This window comes from Terrapene carolina, unplaced genomic scaffold, assembly GCF_002925995.2.
Source record: "Terrapene carolina triunguis isolate 2854851 unplaced genomic scaffold, T_m_triunguis-2.0 Scaffold68, whole genome shotgun sequence".
NCBI lineage: Eukaryota > Metazoa > Chordata > Testudines > Emydidae > Terrapene > Terrapene triunguis.
The window spans coordinates 66,502,013-66,521,425 of NW_020664419.1; the positions used below are offsets into that span (position 1 = coordinate 66,502,013).

The 19,413-nt window shown below is 41.9% G+C and overlaps 1 protein-coding gene across 1 annotated transcript in view; it reads left to right on the plus strand.

Annotated features, from left to right (window-relative positions):
• OTOGL (otogelin like) overlaps positions 1–19,413 on the plus strand; it is a 143,951-nt gene that overhangs the window by 22,764 nt on the left and 101,774 nt on the right. Inside the window, exons 15-21 of the mRNA XM_026648946.1 lie at positions 1,315–1,460; positions 2,156–2,279; positions 9,092–9,269; positions 13,300–13,424; positions 15,670–15,879; positions 16,802–16,967; positions 18,425–18,499. Of these exons, the coding sequence (XP_026504731.1) occupies positions 1,315–1,460; positions 2,156–2,279; positions 9,092–9,269; positions 13,300–13,424; positions 15,670–15,879; positions 16,802–16,967; positions 18,425–18,499 (1,024 nt within the window). The remainder of the gene's footprint in view (positions 1–1,314; positions 1,461–2,155; positions 2,280–9,091; positions 9,270–13,299; positions 13,425–15,669; positions 15,880–16,801; positions 16,968–18,424; positions 18,500–19,413) is intronic.

Consider the following 19,413-nt stretch of genomic DNA (forward strand, 5'->3'; position numbering starts at 1 on the left):
GGAATCTCAATCATTGGAGATTTTTTAAGAGCAGGTTAGACAAACACCTGCCAGGAATGGTCAAGATAATACTTAGTTCTGCCATGAGTGCAGGGGACTGCATTAGATGACCTCTTGAGGGCCCTTCCAGTCCTATGATTCTATACTAAATATGTGGCCCAGAAGCTGCAAAAGATAACAGAAACAGATATGCTTTAGGGGTTTGGGATGATAATAAGCAAACAGGAAAGATTAAATAAATGGATGCAGAGAGCAATGATTAGACCACTGGTGTGCTGATTATCTGACCATATCATCCTACTGTTACCTTATGCTTCCCCCAATCTTTCTGTTGTATCCCCCTGCTGTCTCTTGTCTTAGACTTCATGTTCTTCAGGGCAGACACCATCTTTCTATTGTGCATGTACAGTGCCTAGCACAATGGGTCCATGATTGGAGCATCTAGATATTATCATAATACAAACAGTGATAAGAGCACATCATCCTGGTGCTCAGCTTACTCTGCATAGAGCAACAGGTTAATTTTAAGATAACAGGCCTCATTTTTAAGGCCTCCATTGCTTTGGACAAAGTTATTCAACATCTATTCAATAACTCTTGTACCTCAGGGACCAAGCTCTCCCTTGACAGTTATATTTCATAGAAATGATAAAACTCAAAATCAGGAGGTCAAATTCATGAAAGTGGGACAGAGCTTTCCAGGCAACTGTCTCTAGACTATGGCGCTCCCGGTGGAAGGATAAGAATGACTACCTACCTAACCTCCTTCAGAATGCAATGCACGACTCATTCCCTTTTAATCTATCCTTCCCACAACAGCAGCAACTAAGAAAAGGAAAATAAAAGGGAGAAACATGCTCTCTCTGCCTCAGGCTGACATGCAGAGAAAAGAGGAGGAAAAGTATTCCAGGAACCTCGCGAGAGGTAGTGGGGGGGATGTGTGAGTGAGGGGGGTGCAGAATATAGTCTTCTTGTTGGGCTTTGTCTTGCATTAATTCTTCTTATTTTGAAGGGGGAGGGCACTCAGATACCATGGTGACACGTGCCTGATTAGAACCTAGGGATGCTGCACATGTAAAACTGCATTTGATGAGGTGGTTTCTGATGGAAATGTAAGATGTGATACTTCGCATGCACTAAATGTGGCACCAGACATCATGATAGCTAGATAGATTTAAACTAGGCAGGATAATGTGCTTGAGAATATATGGTAGGGAAATGTTCCTGCATTGCCTCTTTTCCATCTCCGACTCTATGATCTGGCTCTATGCAAATGAACTTTCCTATTTATTGTACGTTGTTCTTTCTCTCAAGCTGAGTGCACCATCGTAGGTGACTCTCATTTCACAACGTTTGATGGTCGTCATTATACCTTTCTTGGGATTTGTCAGTATATTCTGGTAAAAGGCACTGGGAAAGACAAATTCACAATCACTTTACAGAAAGCTCCATGTGATCAGGTAAGGTCACACTTGAATTTGAGATGATAAATGGGTACCTAAAAATTTCAGGTAATCTTACATAGCCAGCCAATGTAAATTAACCAGGCAAGCTTAGTAGTAATAATGTCAGAAATAAAATTGGAACAGTTTTGCTGCTTTTTACATTGATGAGCTAAATATAGTTTGAGCATGATCTGTGTTTTATTTCAATTACCACTATTGCCCTTTGTAAAATTAATTGCTGCCTTTCTGGAATTAAGTCAACAGACCTTTTCATTCATGCATGATTACACAGGTATCTACATATTTGGTTACAGCCTGAGCCAGGTGTCTTAGACAGAAAAACACTCTTACTGACAGGACTGATAGGTTTAATATACTGCCAGCTAGGTAAGAGAGATTTCTTAGCAGTCTGAGACACTTATTTGTTAATTTATAGGATATCACATTCCTTGGAACAGTATGTTTAAGAAGTTCACAAAAATATTAAAACGTTAACTGCCATCCATATCAGTTTGTGGCTGAAGAGTTCAGGATATGTTATTGGTCCAAGTTAACAGCAACCTTAACTTTTAATTTCATTCGTTTTGAAAAAGTTAAATACTTGACATTATTTTAACATACCTTTGGATGAACAAACTGAAATTTAATTCAGTGTTAGTAAAACACTCTTTGTATCTTTCTGTCTGTTGATAAAATTCATTTTCACTCAGAACCTCGACTGTGGCTGCATCCAGTCTGTAACACTAGTTCTTGAAGATGATATGAGTAAACAAGTGACTCTTACCAGGGATGGTGAAGTCCAAACTGGCCCTAGCCAGGGTTTTAACTTTAATGGTAAGAAAAACATGGATTAGAGTTCACATTCTTGCCTTCATATTTTCTAATGCTTTTTATTATACTTTTGTACAAGTAAATAATTCCTTGGCAGGCCCAAACCATGAAAGGTGCTAAGTACTGTTAAAAGACTTAACCTTCTTAATTTTAATAACCTATGGAATGCTGCGTATACTCTAGAAATACTTTATGTAGGGGTGGGGAATCCCTGTGTTATACTTCCAAGGACACCTACAGATGTCAACCATTCTGATTTTTTTGCCGGATCGTCCTGATGCTAAAGGGATGGTCCTACTTATTCTTGGAACATGTTGCAAGCCAAAATGCAAACGAAGCACAACTTGGTTTAATGGCATCTGCATGGTTTGAGAGCTAAGATTGCATGAGTCTTGACTCTGATACTGATTTGCTGTGTGACTTTGGGAAAGTTAGTTCACCTTTTTGTCTCATTTCCCTCACTTTTAAAACTGTGAAATATTTACCTGCTTCAGAGTGTTGGTTTGAGGATTAACGAGTGAGAGTCTAAGGTTGAAACTAGCATCTGATTATGTCCACTTCTCAGACAAACTTGTTAAGATGTTTGTGAATATGTATAAGTGAGTTAGTTGCAGGTCTGGACTTACCATGAGGCGAACTTAGGCAGCCGCCTCAGGTGCCAGACTGTTGGGGGGGTGGGGGGCGCCACTAGGACCCAGAGTGTAGAAAATTGTGTCTGCTGCTGGTGCATATGTATTCTCTCTGCTCTAGATGCACAGAGATGGTGGAGTGCTGTGCTGGAGGAAGAAGGGCACAAGAGACATAACAGGCAGGCAGGAGAAAAGGTGAGAGGGAATAACAGAAAGCAGCAGGAGCTGCAGGGAGAGAAAGGAAGAGAAGGAGCCTCTTATGTACCTCTCTAGCACCCCCAGGAGCCTGGACTGATTAACACCAGCTTCTCAGGGAGCTTCCTGTTTCCTGCTGCTACCCTGAACCCACTTGAGGAGAACAGGCAGTCAACTGAAGTAGTAGGAGCCAGTTAGGTCCTTAAGACGCTGATATTTTCCCTCACTCAGGCCCTGCTACCAGCCTGCTTATTTGTCCCCTTCAACTGAGTGTTGAGAGCCATTATAGCTGGCACAGAACAGCAGTCATGAGTGAAAGACGAAAACGCCCCCTGGGGCAGCATTCAGAAAAAGAAAGCAAGCAAAGGAAGCTTTTCTATCTAAGCCGGAAGGAGCTCTCCTGAGATATATAGACACAAATGTTCACGGTGGGCCTTCCGGCCCCAGTGAGGATGTGAGTGGTGAGGAGATGCCTGATCTTCCAGTTAGTCAGAGTGCAGGTGACCTGGCAGCTACTGCAGCATCCATATCTCCATCTCAAATGGATGTAACTATGCACATTCCTGAAGAAAAGTGTAGATCAAAGAAGAGTGTGGTGGAGGAGCAAGAAACAAGCTGCTGCTCAGTTTAGTTCCTTAAGTCTAAATGATCCAGGACTGCGGATCCACTTGAGCAGTAGCCTGAGGGACTTCCTTGTACTGCATGGGCCACAGCAAGTGAAAAACTTCATGTTCCCCCAAAACAATGAAAATAGAAGTTTCCATCCAACACATTATTGGCGTGAAATCCCCAATGGTGACAAAGTGGAGAGGCCATGGATTATGTACTCAAAAACCCAGAATGCTGCATACTGTTTTTGTTGCAAACTCTTCCAGTCTAATGTTCCAGCCACATTGGGTTCTACAGGAACAAAGGACTGGAAAAATCTGGCATGCCATGAGAAAGCAGCAAATCACCAGAGAGCATTCCATAGGTGGAAAGAGCTTGAGATGAGACTAAGGTTAAAGGCCACCATAGATGATCAGCATCAAGAGAAGATTGCACCAGAGTCTCTTTACTGGCAAAATGTTCTGAAAAGGCTCATTGCCATTGTGAGAATGCTTGCTACCCAAAACCTAGCACTGCATGGCACTTCAGATCAGCTGTATGTGCCAAACAATGGAAACTTCCTTAAAATTGTGGAGCTGATGGCTGAGTTTGATGCTGTACTCCAGGAGCATCTAAGAAGAGTCACCACCCAAGAAATGTACACACACCACTACTTTGGAAAAACAATTCAAAATGAGATCATACGAGGTACTGGCAACAAAAGTCAAACAGAAGATTGTGGCAGATCTGAAGTCAGCAAGATTTTCCTCTGTTATTCTGGACTGCACACCTGAAATCAGCCATACAGAACCAATGACTTTAATGGTGCGTTTTGTAACAATAGAACCTAGTGAAAATGTCCCTGCTATGGTGACTGTCAGAGAGTATTTTCTAGAATTTATTGACATTGATGATACTATAGGAGCTTGTATGACAAATGTGCTTCTTAAAAAGCTGGAAGATATGGGAATTGTGATAGCTGACATGAGAGGTCAGGGCTACGATAATGGTGCCAACATGAGAGGAAAGAACAGACGAGTGCAGACACGGATCCGAGAGTTAAACCCTTGAGCTTTTTTTGTCCCGTACAGTTCTCATTCATTGAACTTGGTGGTCAGTTATGCAGCATCAGCTTCTCTTGAGGCTGCTGAATTTTTTAATGTAATTCAAAGCATCTATGTATTTTTCTCTGCATCAACTCATCGATGGCAAATTTTGAAGCAACATCGGGGAGCATCCTCTCTGACATTGAAACCACTGAGTGCCACATGATGGGAAAGTCGAGTGGAGGCGATAAAGTCTATCAAACACCAAATTGGGAAGATAGACGATGCCATATTTGCCATTATGGAGGATAATGCTATGACAGGAACTGTTCGTGGGGGAACAGTGGCAGAAGGAAATGGAATCACCAGAAACATACATAACTTCAAATTTCTGTGTGGCTTAGTGTTATGGCATGACATACCGTTTGAAATAAATGTTGTAAGCAAGAGACTCCGAGGTGTTGACCTTGATATATCTGGAGCAATGGAACAACTGGACAAAGCAAAGTCATACCTACTGTCTGACCGGTCAGATGAGGGATTTCAAAACGTTCTGAAGACTGCACAGAAGTTGGCAGAGGAACTTCACACTGAAGCTATTTTCCCACCCATTCAAGAATACAAGAGTCACCGAAGAAGAAGACATTTTGATTACGAGGCACGGGATAATCTCATAAGAGACCCCAAGCAACAATTCAAAGTTGAATTCTTTAACCAGGTGCTAGATTGTGCAATACAGTCAGTTGAAGAATGTTTCATGCAGCTCAAGGAACACAGCAGTATATTTGGGATGTTGTATGATATTCCCAAACTCCTCACTATACCTGAAGAAGACCCACACCAGCAATGCAGGGCACTAGAGACAGTGTTGACACATGATGACATGCGCGATATTGATGCGAGTGATTTAGGTGATGAACCGAAAGCCCTTTCAAGATACATTTCAGCAGGATCAACTCCAAAGGCTGTTCTGGAATATATGTGCACAAATAAGATGACCACCCTCTTTCCAAATGCTTTTGTTGCTCTGTGCATACTTCTAACACTTCCTGTAACAGTTGTCAGTGGAGAACACAGCTTCTCCAAGCTGAAGTTAATAAAAACACATCTATGCTCCACAATGACACAGGAGAGGCTGGTCGGCCTTGCAACCATCTCAATAGAGCACGAGCTGGCCCAGACTGTGGACCTTCAGGAAGCAGTTCAAATCTTTGCAACCAAGAAGGCACAGAAAGCACCACTTTGATTATTCAAACAGATAAAAATGCCAGTGTTTACTATGCAGACAAGAAAAGTTACATTTGCTATTCAAGTGTTTGAAAGTTAAGTGTTACTTAAAATTTTTGAACAAGGCATTTTAAGTTGTTAGTTCTCCTTTATTGGGGTAGGTAGCAGAGCAGTACCATGAGAGGAGTAGAACAGGAAGAAGGCAGAATTGCCTTTCAAAGTTTTGGCCCAAGCATGGAGGCATCATTTGAGCTTCCTGCCTCAGGTGCCAAAATGTTGTGAGCAGCCCTGGTTAGTTGGTTTGGGAGGAAACCCCTCAGCAGAATATTTTAATTATCAAAGACAAATATATGAGGCAAAGAATTCAAAAGTTAAGATGACACTTAAAAAAACTCACCCCAAAACATTAAAGCTTAAGCACAGGAAAGTTTGGGAATGTAGTTAAGAAGCTCTACCTTTTTAGCCTCACTACCTTGTGGAACATCCTTGTAAGGTACATATTTGTCTATGACAAATATCTTGGTATTACAGCTAGGACATGTTATTAAACCCTGGATAACTGGGTGTTTTGGCTATCAGTTAGGAACAGTTTAAAGTCTTATACACTGAAGTGTTTTGTCTGAAGCTGCAGGCATCTTAAACCATTTTCACTGCAGTTATACAAAAGAGTATTATGTAAATTAGCTGCAAAGGTATACTGGGTTTAAGATGTCTGCAGCTGCACGGAACCCAACCACTATGGATGATAATTGGCTACAATGATTGTAAAATTTCCATTGCCCACTATAAGGGTTTTATTAGGAAGGTGGACTTGGTGCTGGATAGGGCTTTTGTTTGTATATCAAATGTAGTAATAATAATTAATAATAAAGTTATTAGGTAGCATATTCTATATAAAGACTGCAATGCACCTTACAGACCTCTGTTAATTAACCTCACAATGCCCCTGTGAGTCAAGAAAGTTGTACTATTCCCATTTTGCAGATGAGAAAGCTGAGGTACAGAGATTGAGTGATTTGCCCAAAGTCACACAGGGAGTCTTTGTCAGATCTGGAATAGATCCATATTCTCCCTTGACTCCGTCCTCAATGGAACTGTCGTTCATCTCACCAGAGGCATGATGTTGTTGTTGCTGTCTTGTCAAAGAAGGGAGAATAGTCTCTGGTCTAGTAGCCGACGCGTACAGGAAGGTGATGCATACATTTTTATGCTGATTATGGTACACTGTAGTTGTGGCATCTGGTTCATTTTGTCAATGTTGAAGATGTGTGTCACAGGGTTTGGGGGTTGTGTCACCATGTGCTCTGCAGCCCTGGGTGTTTTAAAATGTTTTGCTGCTGTAGCTTCCAGTCTGGAATGCTCACAGCTAGCCTACAAACATGCAAGTCACACCCTGAGAGAGAGAGAAAGAGAGAGAGAGAGAGTGTGTGTGTGCTAGACAGCCCTGGTTCAGCACTGTCTGACCCCAGCAGTCTGTCTGCCTTCCACCAGCCTGGAGTACAACCAGCAAGGTGACCCCAATGCACTCCCATTCCTGAATTTCTCCAAAGCCATGTGCCCTGAAGTGTCCAGCCCTCTCCTGGACAACTCAGAGAAATAATAAGGTTTGTTTGGTCCTTTAAAGAGACAAAAGCACATTAAATCTTATTAACTTCACTGGGATAAATATACCCTTCCCTGCAAACACAACGCTGAGTAGGTTTATAATAAAAATAAAACTTTTAGTAACAATAGGACATAGGTTAAGTGATACCAACTAAAAGAAATAAATTTAGAAATGGTTACAAGCAAATCAAAGTGAAAACACACATCTAGAAGTTTAAAACCTAATCTAGCAAGGTACAGGCTTTGTTCAAGATGATTTTTCTCACCAGTCTTCCTTCTTCCCAGCCCTGGCTGACTTTCCCCAAGTCATGATCTTCCACAGAAGTACAAGATGCTGACTTCCTATGTCTTCCTAGGTGAAAGATCTCTGCCTAAGCAGGTTTCTCACCTATATTCAGATCCCAGAGACTTTAACCCTCCCCCCTTTGGTTGAAGGACCCATCTCTCTCAGCTTGCAAGAGCTCTGTCACCTTGTCTGTCTAGTGGTGAATGCCAGAGACGGCATCTGTCTTTGCTTATATCTTCCAAAATTCAATGACCTTGTTCAAAGAGGCGGGGTGACCTCGTGCTGTTCTTTCCTTCTTGTGGTCTTCCCCTCCCCTGTAAGTAAATGGGGTTTCAATTGTTTTGATTCCACCATATTTAATTTATATAGGAGACAAGTGAATAGCTGCGACGTCCCCTCCTGTCTGGGAGAGGCATGTTTCTCCCTTTGTTTGGACATTGGCTGTAAAGCTTAATACCAATGAGTATCCATAATTCCTTATATGGTGTCAATATATACATTTTACAATGCTATTAATCAGTAGTGTGTCATAGGCTTTCATAAAAGACTTCACTCGATACACTTATAATACTGTAATATCGTATACAATCTGTTGATTCAATTGCTTATCACTTAAGGTTCAGGCCCCCTGTCTTTATATCCCAGATAAAGTTTCTCTTTTCTGCTGGAAGCTATCTCCTCCCCCCGCTTAATAGTTTAGTTTAACTAATATGTAAATAGGCCTTCCTTGTCTCTGCCTGACAACGGGGCTGGTCAGAGAAGCAAATACACATTTGTTTGTCTAGGGCAGACTTGTTTGCCATCTCCACCTGACATGCCTGGTTTAAACAGCATATATCCATAACTCTTAACGCACAAGAATATTAATGATCAGTGAGTTATTAATTTTCCAATGGCAAATTACATGACACCTTTTAGATACCGATTATAACCATAGTGAGTTGGGTGTAGTGAGTTTGTCAGGCCTGAGAAGAGTTGCTGACACAGAGTAGTGAACCACATTTGGGCCTGTCACAGTGTGGTACCCGGTTGTCTCCATTAGTTTGGGTGCAGGGTGGGCAGGGATATTTGGAGTGTTCTGAGGTTGTGTATGGTCCATTAATTGCATTTCTATACTTTTCAAAGTTTTTGTGGTTTTTTTTTAAAGTTGAAACATTTAAAACCATAGGGCTGGTTTCTGTATGGAAATATTTCAACCAAGGAAAAATGATTTACTTTTTTTTTTTCTGTTATGTGCAGGGGACATTGAAATTCGGAACCTGTCTTCTTTGTTTGTGCAGCTGAAAACTAGATTTGGTTTAAAGATTCAATTTGCTAAAGATGGGCAGAGACTTTATATACAAGTCAATACCAGCTGGAAAAGAAGAACACTAGGTCTATGTGGAACTTTTAATGGGAACTTAAGAGATGATTTTCTGTAAGTTTGTTTTATATATGTCTAGATTGAATTTAATAACAGGTGAAATATTCAGATAAATCTAACCAGCTGACACGGTCATTTCACTAACACTTTCATATTCTGGTAAACCAATCAGTCAAAAAACACTTGAGTTTAATTACAAGAATCTCAGCTACTTTCTTTCTTTAACATTAAATTGGTTTACTCAGTACCCTGTGCAGTGGTTATTTCTCTGTCAAGTTCTTAAGAATCAAGGTGTTTGTGCTTTTCCTGCCCCAAAGGTGAGATGCATCAGTTTTACAGAGAGACAGTGTTGTCTGGTGAGTTGAGAAGGGGCCTGGAAGTCAGGATTCCTGATGTGAAATTCTGCCCTATTGAAGTCAATGGCAAAACTCCCTTTGACTTCAGTGGGATGAGGATTTCACCTCTGGACTCTATTATGTGTAAAATAGTGACTATAACTTACCTACTTCACAGTGAAATTGCTTAACTCACTAATGTCTGCAAAGTGTTTTGAGATGCTTGGATGCAAGACAATATATAAATGTAAATGATTATTTATGACAGTGCAATCATAGAAAAATGAACAACTAGAGATTTATCTAATAATATACAGAATACATCTCATATATAGAATATAGCTATATTGTGTTTCTCTATTTTGTATTAAAAATGTAGGCTCTGAATTGATCAAGGGATTGTTTTAGTCTGTTACATCTTGTCTGTGATTTGAATTGGCAGAGGTCAGATCTATGTCTGCCAAGATCATGATTGCACTGTTATATTTGCCAGAGAGCATATTAGTTAACATATTTATCATTAGTCAAACAGAAAAAATCCATTGAGCAGCTTGGTTGAGTCTAGCAGCATCTTTATTCTCTCTACTAGATTTAGTGGCAGCACTCTATAGGAATTACTACAGGGGTTTCAGAGGACAGAGAGATGATTCATTCCCAAGCTGAGTAAAAGCAAATATTTAACAGAAGGCAGGTTTTGTATCATTGTTTAACTCCTTGGCGCCGGAGGTCAGATTTCCTTCCATGAAGTCCACTGCTGGCGACGGATTTACTGGGAAACACCAGCACAAAAGGATTAACGATTTCTTTATTTCTTGGTTGTATTGGGGTTGCAGCACCAGGAAGGTAGTGAGAAGTACAGTTGATGGGATCTTGAGTCATTTCATGGCTCTCTGTTGGGGGGATGAAGTTGGCATACTTTTACCAATAAATAAGTTTCACTTTTTAGCAGATTCGCTTTTTTTTGGTAAAACGTTTTGTTTTCTTTTGATTTATGGACTGAATAGGGTTTTTTTTAACAAAGGAAAGCAGCCTTTCTGTGACCAGGCTGATTTATCTCGATCATGACATGGCAAGAAACTACTCTGTAAATCACTGTATGCCATCCTCCTTTTTAAGAAAGATTAACATGTCATTTGTATATTGAACCATTTTATTCCTGGTATTTCCAGGTAGCTCCTTTGCATCCAAACACATCAGCACAGGGCATCAGAGCCAGGAAAAAATACAGTATCCAATACTGTTACCATCCTCCCTTGATTTCCAAACATTATTATTACTTGATTTTTTTCCTTAAATTTTATTAGGATTGGCACAACTTTAAACTAGAAGAATCCCTTAATCACAAAGGATACTCTTTCCTCTTCCCTTCAGTTCTACTTCTCTACCTTCCTGAAAATCCTTCCAACTCTATCACAATTCTTTATATAAAGTGTATTTGTTTGACATATTGAATACAAAATTAAAACATCATTGAGAATTGGCTATTTGTCAGCTTTTTTGATGCTTCACTAAACATGTGAGTTTTAGCAATGGCCAAATTCTGCTCTCCCTCATGGCTCATCCAACTCCATGACTGTACTTGCTTGGGGTGGAAGTGAGGTCAGACATTTCTGCATCAGTAAAATATTAGCTGAAGCTGAACCTGACTTTTATTATACTTTTTTGAAAGCTAAAAGATGTGGAGACTGCTTTTTTGAATGGTGAATTTGCTTACGTGTTTGAGGTTCTTTGACTTGCTGAGCCTAACCCATGTGGCCAGTAGAGACAGCAGGACTCATTCTGATTCATTTTCTCAGAGGAAGCAGCTTAAGTTTATCTTCATATCCACAACAACAGCTAGTGTCTATTACTTATGTCAGGGCTTGGGCCCTAGGGTTACCTTGGCTATCACAGGCAAGAGGTAATGGGCCACGTGACTGCTCCAGCAACTTATGAGCTGATGAGCGAAACTTTTATTTTAAAAAGTTAATGCCTTTGATATGTTGTGAAAAAGAGCATTACACATTTTATACTTAGACCTGAACCTTGGCCTTCCTTTTTAGACCATTTTTTTACAAAGTGATTTGATTTGCATTTAATAATAAAATTGGTCAATTATGCAATGTTTTTCTTTTTAAAGACAGGCACAAACATAAACAAATTCCCATTGAAATCCACTATAGTGTGCTTTAAGGGTAGATTTTTTTAACAGCTCTCCATTTTGTCATCACTTGTCTCCCTTGATGTCAATAATAAAGCTGACTTCAAAGGGAAGCAGGCCAACACTGAATACTTTTGAAAATCCCGCCCTAAATTTATATTCCATACTCTCAAATTGTCATTCTTTTTGCACTGTGTTGGATTTTTCTGGTTCAAAATCCATATATTGGATGCAGTGTGGCTCAGTGGATAGAGCAGGTCTTAGGAGACTTTAGTTCTATTCCCAGGCCTGCCACTGGCCTGTGAGGTGATCTTGGGCAAGTCACTTCACCTCTCTCTCTGTGCCTCGGTTTCACCATTTGTAAAGTGGGGATAATGCTACTGCCCTCCTTTTGTAATGTACTTGGAGATGTACTGATGAAAAGTGCTAAATAAGAGTTAGGAGTTGTTGTTATTTGCTGGGGCAAGCCTGACAAATGGAGACCAGGGCCGCCCAGAGGATTCAGGGGGCCTGGGGTCTTCGGCGGTTGGTCCCGGGGCGGAAGGACCCCCCGCCGCCGAATTGCCCCCCGAAGACCCGGAGCGGAAGAAGCTCCGGGGTCCCGGGCCCCACGAGAGTTTTCCGGAGCCCCCGGAGTGAGTGAAGGACCCCGTTCCAGGGGCCCCGAAAAACTCTTGTGGGGGCCCCTGCGGGGCCCCGGGCCTGGGGCAAATTGCCCCACTTTCCCCCCCCTCTGGGCGGCCCTGATGGAGACAGGAAACCCGAAAGAGCATTCATCTCTCATATTTGTTTTCTTGGTTTTAATGATTTTTTAAAAATGTATTATGAATGCTCTGTTCTTCTCTATTGTGACTGAGCAAATACCCTGGCTCCGGGATGCTACTTCTGTTTCTAGAATCTATACAAATTTCCAATTTCCAGGTAAGTACCTAACTTACAGAAGTTTGACATTTATCTGAAAACAGAAATGTGTGTCGACTCTGAAGTGACTCTGAGTCTGCATCTCTCTGGCCCTTTGCAGCATCACCATCTTGAATTCTATGGCAAGATGACAGTGAGGGGTCTGATTTTGCAGATGTTCCCAAGTGATTTAGAGCCACAAAGTCCATTTGGGAATTGGTGTCCCTAAGTCGCTGAGGCAGTTTTGAAAATCACTCCTGAGGTGAACAAGGACATAGTCAACAACAGTTTCTGTGAAATTAGTGGAACTGATTTAAGAATGTTCTAAAGAATTTATAAGACAGAGTTGGTAAAGATGTTATAAAATGTTGGTAATAATGCAAAGAACACTGGACAGGCCTTGATTAAGTATACTTAACTTTCCAAAATGTTTCTGTATCTATACCACACTGAATAGCTGTTACACTTTCAAAGGTAGTATCTGCCAGTTGTAAAGGAAAATGTTTTCATGAGAGTTCTGTTCATTTTCATTCCTTTATAAAGATTCTGAAACAAAATGCAGTGACAGGGTTCCGCTGTGGTGTGGAAACAATGGATGTGCAAGAGAGATCTGAACAAATGCAAAGACATTATTAATAACTAGTCTATGTGAGAAGCCCTTCTACCAGGCAATGCTGATCTTTTGCTTTATCTTTCCTTCTCCCTTCAGTTCTCCAGCAGGGATGATTGAAGGAACCCCTCAGCTTCATGCCAATGCATGGAAGGTTTCCTCAGCTTGTTTTGCGCCTGTCAACATTCCTGTGGTTGATCCTTGCAACATTAATCAACAAAATGGTACGGTCTCACTTTTGGAATTTTGATTTATCTTAACCACATTACTAGATCAGGATTGTATTTATTTATTTATTTATTTAGAGAGAGAGAGAGAGAGATCTCATAGAACTGGAAGGGACCCCGAATGAGTCCAGCCCCTTGCCTTCACTAGCAGGACCAAGTACTGATTTTGCCCCAGATCCCTAAGTGGTCCCCTCAAGGATTGAGCTCATAACCCTGGGTTTAGCAGGCCAATGCTCAAACCACTGAGCGATCCCTCCCCCTATTTTGTTCTCTCTATGATGCCTGAGCTTCATTTATCAGAGGGGTAGCCGTGTTAATCTGGATCTGTAAAAAGCAACAGAGGGTCCTGTCGCACCTTTAAGATTAACAGATGTATTGGAGCATAAGCTTTCGTGGGTGAATGCCCACTTCATCAGACGCATGAGCTTCATTGTTACTTACAGATTATCTGTGGGTATTAGTTTAACTTCAGTTTTAGACACACACTGATTTTTTATTTTGCAAACCCTTTCCTTTGGTGTGTTTAATGTCCTTAATATACAAACTGAAATAACTGTTGGCAAATGCAAAGGTGATTACTTAGTTTTAGATGTGCTTATGTTTCCTTTTAAGAAATATAAACATGTTTTGCAGATTTGAAGGCTGTTAGGTCTCCTCTCTGATATGCATGTGTAGCTCACAGTGATTGTGCCTTATCCCCAGATATAATTTGGATTTAGTATTTTTAATGTTTTTGGGTATAATCTTCAAGTCCTTAATCAGGCCTTACCTCCACTGAAGCCAATGGGATTGAATCCTGACTAAAGACTACAGGACTGAGCCCAGAATAATCTTTAACTTTTAGGAAGCTAGTGAATCCCAAGGAGTTTTATATCTTCAGGGCTGGGCAGTTTTCTAGAATGCTGTGGTTGTCTGTGGCCAATGCAAGGGGGCCACTTTAGGACTTTTGTGTAGAGTCATCTCCCCAATTCCCCCCAAGATATACCCTCTTCCTTCCTCTGGCCTGCCTGAAAGATTGCCCTGCCTCCCTCTGCTGTCAAGTTCCGCCCCCTGTTTCATACAGGAAAGCAGCATGGGTAGATGATGCAGAGCAGCAGTGGTGGATGGCGATGGATGTCATCTCATATAGCACACAGAAGGACAGCGGTGTTGATGTGGCTGGCTGGGGAGGTGGTAGCTGGAAAACCGGAAGTTTGTTATCAGAGAGCTGAGCCTTCCTGGCAGCTCCAGGAGAGACTACAGGAGGGCTGGCTCAGGGAGAGGTGTGGTTGGTGGCAAGAGATAGCAAAATCTGAGTTTGCTCTGCTCTTGTCCTTTGAACTCAAATATAAAGGCTAAGTATGGTCATCTTTAGGAATCCAAGGATCAAAGTACTGTAGAAGAGGTCCAAGTGCAGCAATAAGCCACATGTGGCCCTTCAGCATTCCTATGGTGGGCTGGCATAGGTATCAGCCATGCAGTTGGAATGGTCATCTGTGGCAGCTATTCCATCATGTAATAGCCAAGCATTCAGTCACCTGCTTCTCAGGGTTGGAAGGGACCTTAGGAGGTCATCTAGTCCAACCCCCTGCTCAAAGCAGGACTAATCCCCAGACAGACTTTTGCCCCAGATCCCTAAATGGCCCCCTCAAGGATTGAGCTCACAACCCTGGGCTTAGCAGGCCAATGCTCAAGCCACTGAGCTATCCCTCCCCCCTCTGCTTCTTTTAATGCCAGGAGATAAAATGAACAAAAGCATGAAATGGGCTCAGCACCAAAGCAGAAATAATGGAGTATTTTGTGCCAGATAAGAATTTCAGTGGGCAGGCTAGCAAAAAGTCAGTAACTCCAGGAAGCACTATGTGGCGCGTGGAGAGAGCAGTAGGCTTGAGATGCTTGGGTCCCAAAACTCCAATTTGTAATAACTGCCCAGCCTGCGTGCCAAGAAAAGTTTGGCCATTGCAAACCCCCCAAATTCTCAATGACTTTCCTTATGCTTTTGAAATGTATTCTGTTTCCATTTACATGTTTCCTTCACCTCAATATAGATTTTTATTTAGTTACATATTTTTATTGAAGCAAAGTTCATTGCTGAAATATTTATGTCCGTTACAAAGAACAGTATTTTATGGAACTACTTTATGTAGAAGCTTTTATTGCACAGTTGTATGAATTGGTGTGTTGTTGATACTCTTTGCTATTTATTTTTGATTGATATATTATCATGGGTACTGCCAAAAAAGAAAATGTTGCCTTCCCTTAGTTGGCTATGCATCCCACTGTGATATCATCAATCAAGAACTTTTTGCTCCATGTCACCCATACATCAGTCCAGGATTATACTACCAGCTGTGCCGGTTTGATGCCTGTAAATGTGGAAGCAGCTGTTTGTGTAATGCACTTGCACACTATGCCTATATCTGTAGCAAGCATGGAATTGCTATTGATTTCAGATCTCAAGTTTCATACTGTGGTGAGTAACATTTGCAAAAGAAGAATAGTTTTAGAAATGGGGAATGATGAGAAATTCTTTGAAACAGAATAAATCTTTGCTTTGCATCAGAAGCGAGAATTCTGCTTTGGGATGTTCAAATATGAACATAATACACAGTAGATGCAGCTGCAGTGCTGAGGGTGTCATTTTTTGGAAGGAGGGGAAAGCGGTCACAGTGTGATTTGGAAGGTAGAGCAGGGACTTGAATCCAGATCTTTCAAATCGTTAGCTAATGCCCTAACCACTGCATCATTCTTCCTCTCCCCTAGAAACTGAGTTACTAGAAATATATCGAATATACTTTGAAACACACATACTTTTTCAAGGGTTTTTCTTAACAAAAAGGCATCTTGAATTTAATCATTTAAAGCCTCAAAATGGGTGAAGCCAAGCAGGGCCGGCTCTAACTTTTTTGCTGCCCCAAGCAGCAAAAAAAAGCGCCGCCCCCCCCCGAGCGCCGCGCCCGGCGCCGCCCCCCTGCCAAGCGTCGCGCTGCACCACCCCCCTGAGCGCCGCGCCCCACGCCGCCCCCCTTCCGAGCGCCACGCCGCCGGAACCCCCCCGAGCGCCGCGCCCCGCGCCGCCGCACCGTCGGAGTGCCCCCCCCGCGGAATGCCGCGCCGCACTGCCCCCTGCCACCCCAAGATTGGCCGCCCCTTACCAGGCGCCGTCCCAAGCATGTGCTTGGTTGCCTGGTGCCTGGAGCCGGCCCTGAAGCCAAGAAATTTCTAACACACTTGAAATCAGAGTTGGCCTCAGGTTTAGCTGAGAATCACATGACTAAACCCCAGCACATCTCTGTGGCAATTTGGGACAGTACATCTTACTGTGTTAGCTCACACTGTCATGAATGTCAGTGTATTTATTGCAACTTCATAAGATGATGATGTTTCCTCCCTAGCTCTAGTGTGCCGAAGTGGTATGCTGTATCATCGGTGCTCTTCTTTTTGCAAACACTCCTGTTCTTCCCTTTCTGCCCCGCATGTGTGTAATGATGACTGTGCTGAAGGATGCAATTGTCCTGATGGCAAATACTTTGAAGAATCAATCAACTTTTGTGTGCCAATGTAAGTTATATTACATTGTTTTGAATATACCGTGTTTGTCGCTTTGCAGCAACCCTTTAAAATCGAACTCTTTCTTGCATCTCATTTTGTGTTCCCCTTTCTCCACCACTGTTACTATACCAGTTATTGGCTGATAGTGTAATTGGTGACTGATGGCCAACAAGACAAGTGATTTACTGATTCAGTATCAGAAAATGTAAAGTAATGCACATTTGAGGGAAACATTTAAACTACTCGTACACTTTACAAGATTTTAAATTCATGATATCGGCTCAAGGAAGAGACCTCAGAGTCACTGTAGACAGCTCATTGAAGATCTCTGTTCAATGCACAGCAGCAGTCAAAAAAAGCTAACAAAATGTTAGGATACATAAGGAAAGGGATAGCAAATAATATAAAACTATCATAATGCCCTTATATAAATCAATGGTGCAGCCTCTCCTGGAATACTGTTTGCAGTACTGGTCACCCAGTCTTAAAAAAAGATATTGCAGATCTGTAGGTGGTTCAGAGAAGAGTGATGAGAATGTACACGGTCATGTAAAAATTCTCATATGAAGAGAGATTGAAAAGATTGTGATTGTTTACTGTAGAAAGGAGACAAATGAGAGGTGACATGATAGAGGTGTATCAAATAACAGAGAAGGTGGATCTTTAACTTCTGTTCTCCATTACACATAACAGAAGCCCAAGCAGACATTCAATTGAATTATAAGGTGGGAAGTTCACAATGAAAAAAGGAAATAGCTTTTTACACAGCATGTAATTAACTGTGGAACTCATTGCCACAGGAAGTCATTGAGGCCAAGAACTTAATAAGATTTAAAAAAAGGACTGGATGTTTATATGGTTATCAAGAATATCCAGAGTTGTTACAATTAATGACAATAACTATTTTGGAAAGGATAGCAAACCTCATTTTTCATGGTTTTAGCCAGTCTCTAGCTATTAGAAATCAATGTGGGAAGCTGATTACCCCACAGCTACTTTCTGCGGGGTTCTTATCCCGTCTTCTGAAGTGTCTCGTTCTGGCCAGTGTCTGACAGGATACTACACCAGATGAAACTCGGGTCTGATTCAGTATGGCAATTCCTATGTTCCTAAATCAGGCTGCATCCTGCCATACTCAACCTGTAACCAGGAAGAAAAGCTGCTTTCTGTGAGGCTGCAACACACAGAAACAGCAAATAAGTAATTTGAAGATCATTACAGGATATGAGTGAAATCCTGGCCCAATTGAAGTCAATGGCAAAATACCCATTGACTTCAATAGGGCCAGCATTTCACCCTTTAAGTCTTGCCTTAGGTTAAGCTTGCACTGTAAATATAAATAAGCAGATAAATTGGAGAATTAAACTGCGTGTTTATCCTACTTAGTTAGGATTTGAAGAGTAAATATCCTTATAGCCTATTTCATATAGTTTTTATACCCATATGCATAAGCTTTGTTTTCACAGATCTAGCTGTCGTTGCTATTACAAAGGCAGAAGTTTCCAGCCTGCGGAAATCCTGCCCACACCGTCAGGCTCTTGGTAGGTTTTGGTATTAAGTGTTTAATCTTTGACTCACTCAGGCCCTGATCCTGCTAGTAGAAATGTATGAGCAGACCCCTATGCCTGTGTGGTTCTTAATTCAGAATCAGGGCCTAACTGCTTCAAGATCCATGTTTATGTCATATATTGGAAAAGGAAATCTTGAAAGAAACTGGATTTAATACATTCTTAACAAAGAATTCTTAAACCCGAAGAAACAACTCATCCTACCACCACTCAATATTCCCCACTTGCCCCAACCTCACCATGCCCCATTGCCCCCTACTTGCCACAATCCATATCACCCTGCAGTCCCCCAACACTCCTCACTCACCCCACAGCCAACCAACAACTCAACCCCACCCTTCTCCTCTGGGATTTTCCTAGCCACTCAAAGTTGCCCTTCCTTCCCCTCCCCTCCACTCCTCTCCCCCATGGCTCAGCCCTCCACTCCCATCCTGGGCTAGGGTGGCTCCTCCTGATCCTGGCTGTCCAGCTCCAGTCACTTCACAGTCACTCGGCCCCACTCTGCTCAGGTTTGATTGGCTGTCAAAGTTCAGTAAGTGTTGAGAGACACAGGGTTTCAGGGCTGATCAGTTGGGTGTGGTGCTCAGAGAGGTGGCCACGCCAAACTTCAGTGAGTAGGGTGTGATCCACCGCACTAGGCTGCAGTGCTGCTGAGCTTTGGCTCTGTCATGACAGAGATGTGGCTCGGCCAAATTTGAGCAAGTGGTGTTGCATTGTTGTGCCAATTAGTCCCCCCCCCCCCCCCGTTGCCCCAGTTGTCTCATGTTTTTTCCCTGAGATGGGGACTTATGCAAGTGCACATGGGTTAATCTGGGCCTGTATCACATTACCAATACCCTGAGACACCCAGTTCCTGAATCAATATAAATAATAGGGTTACCATACGT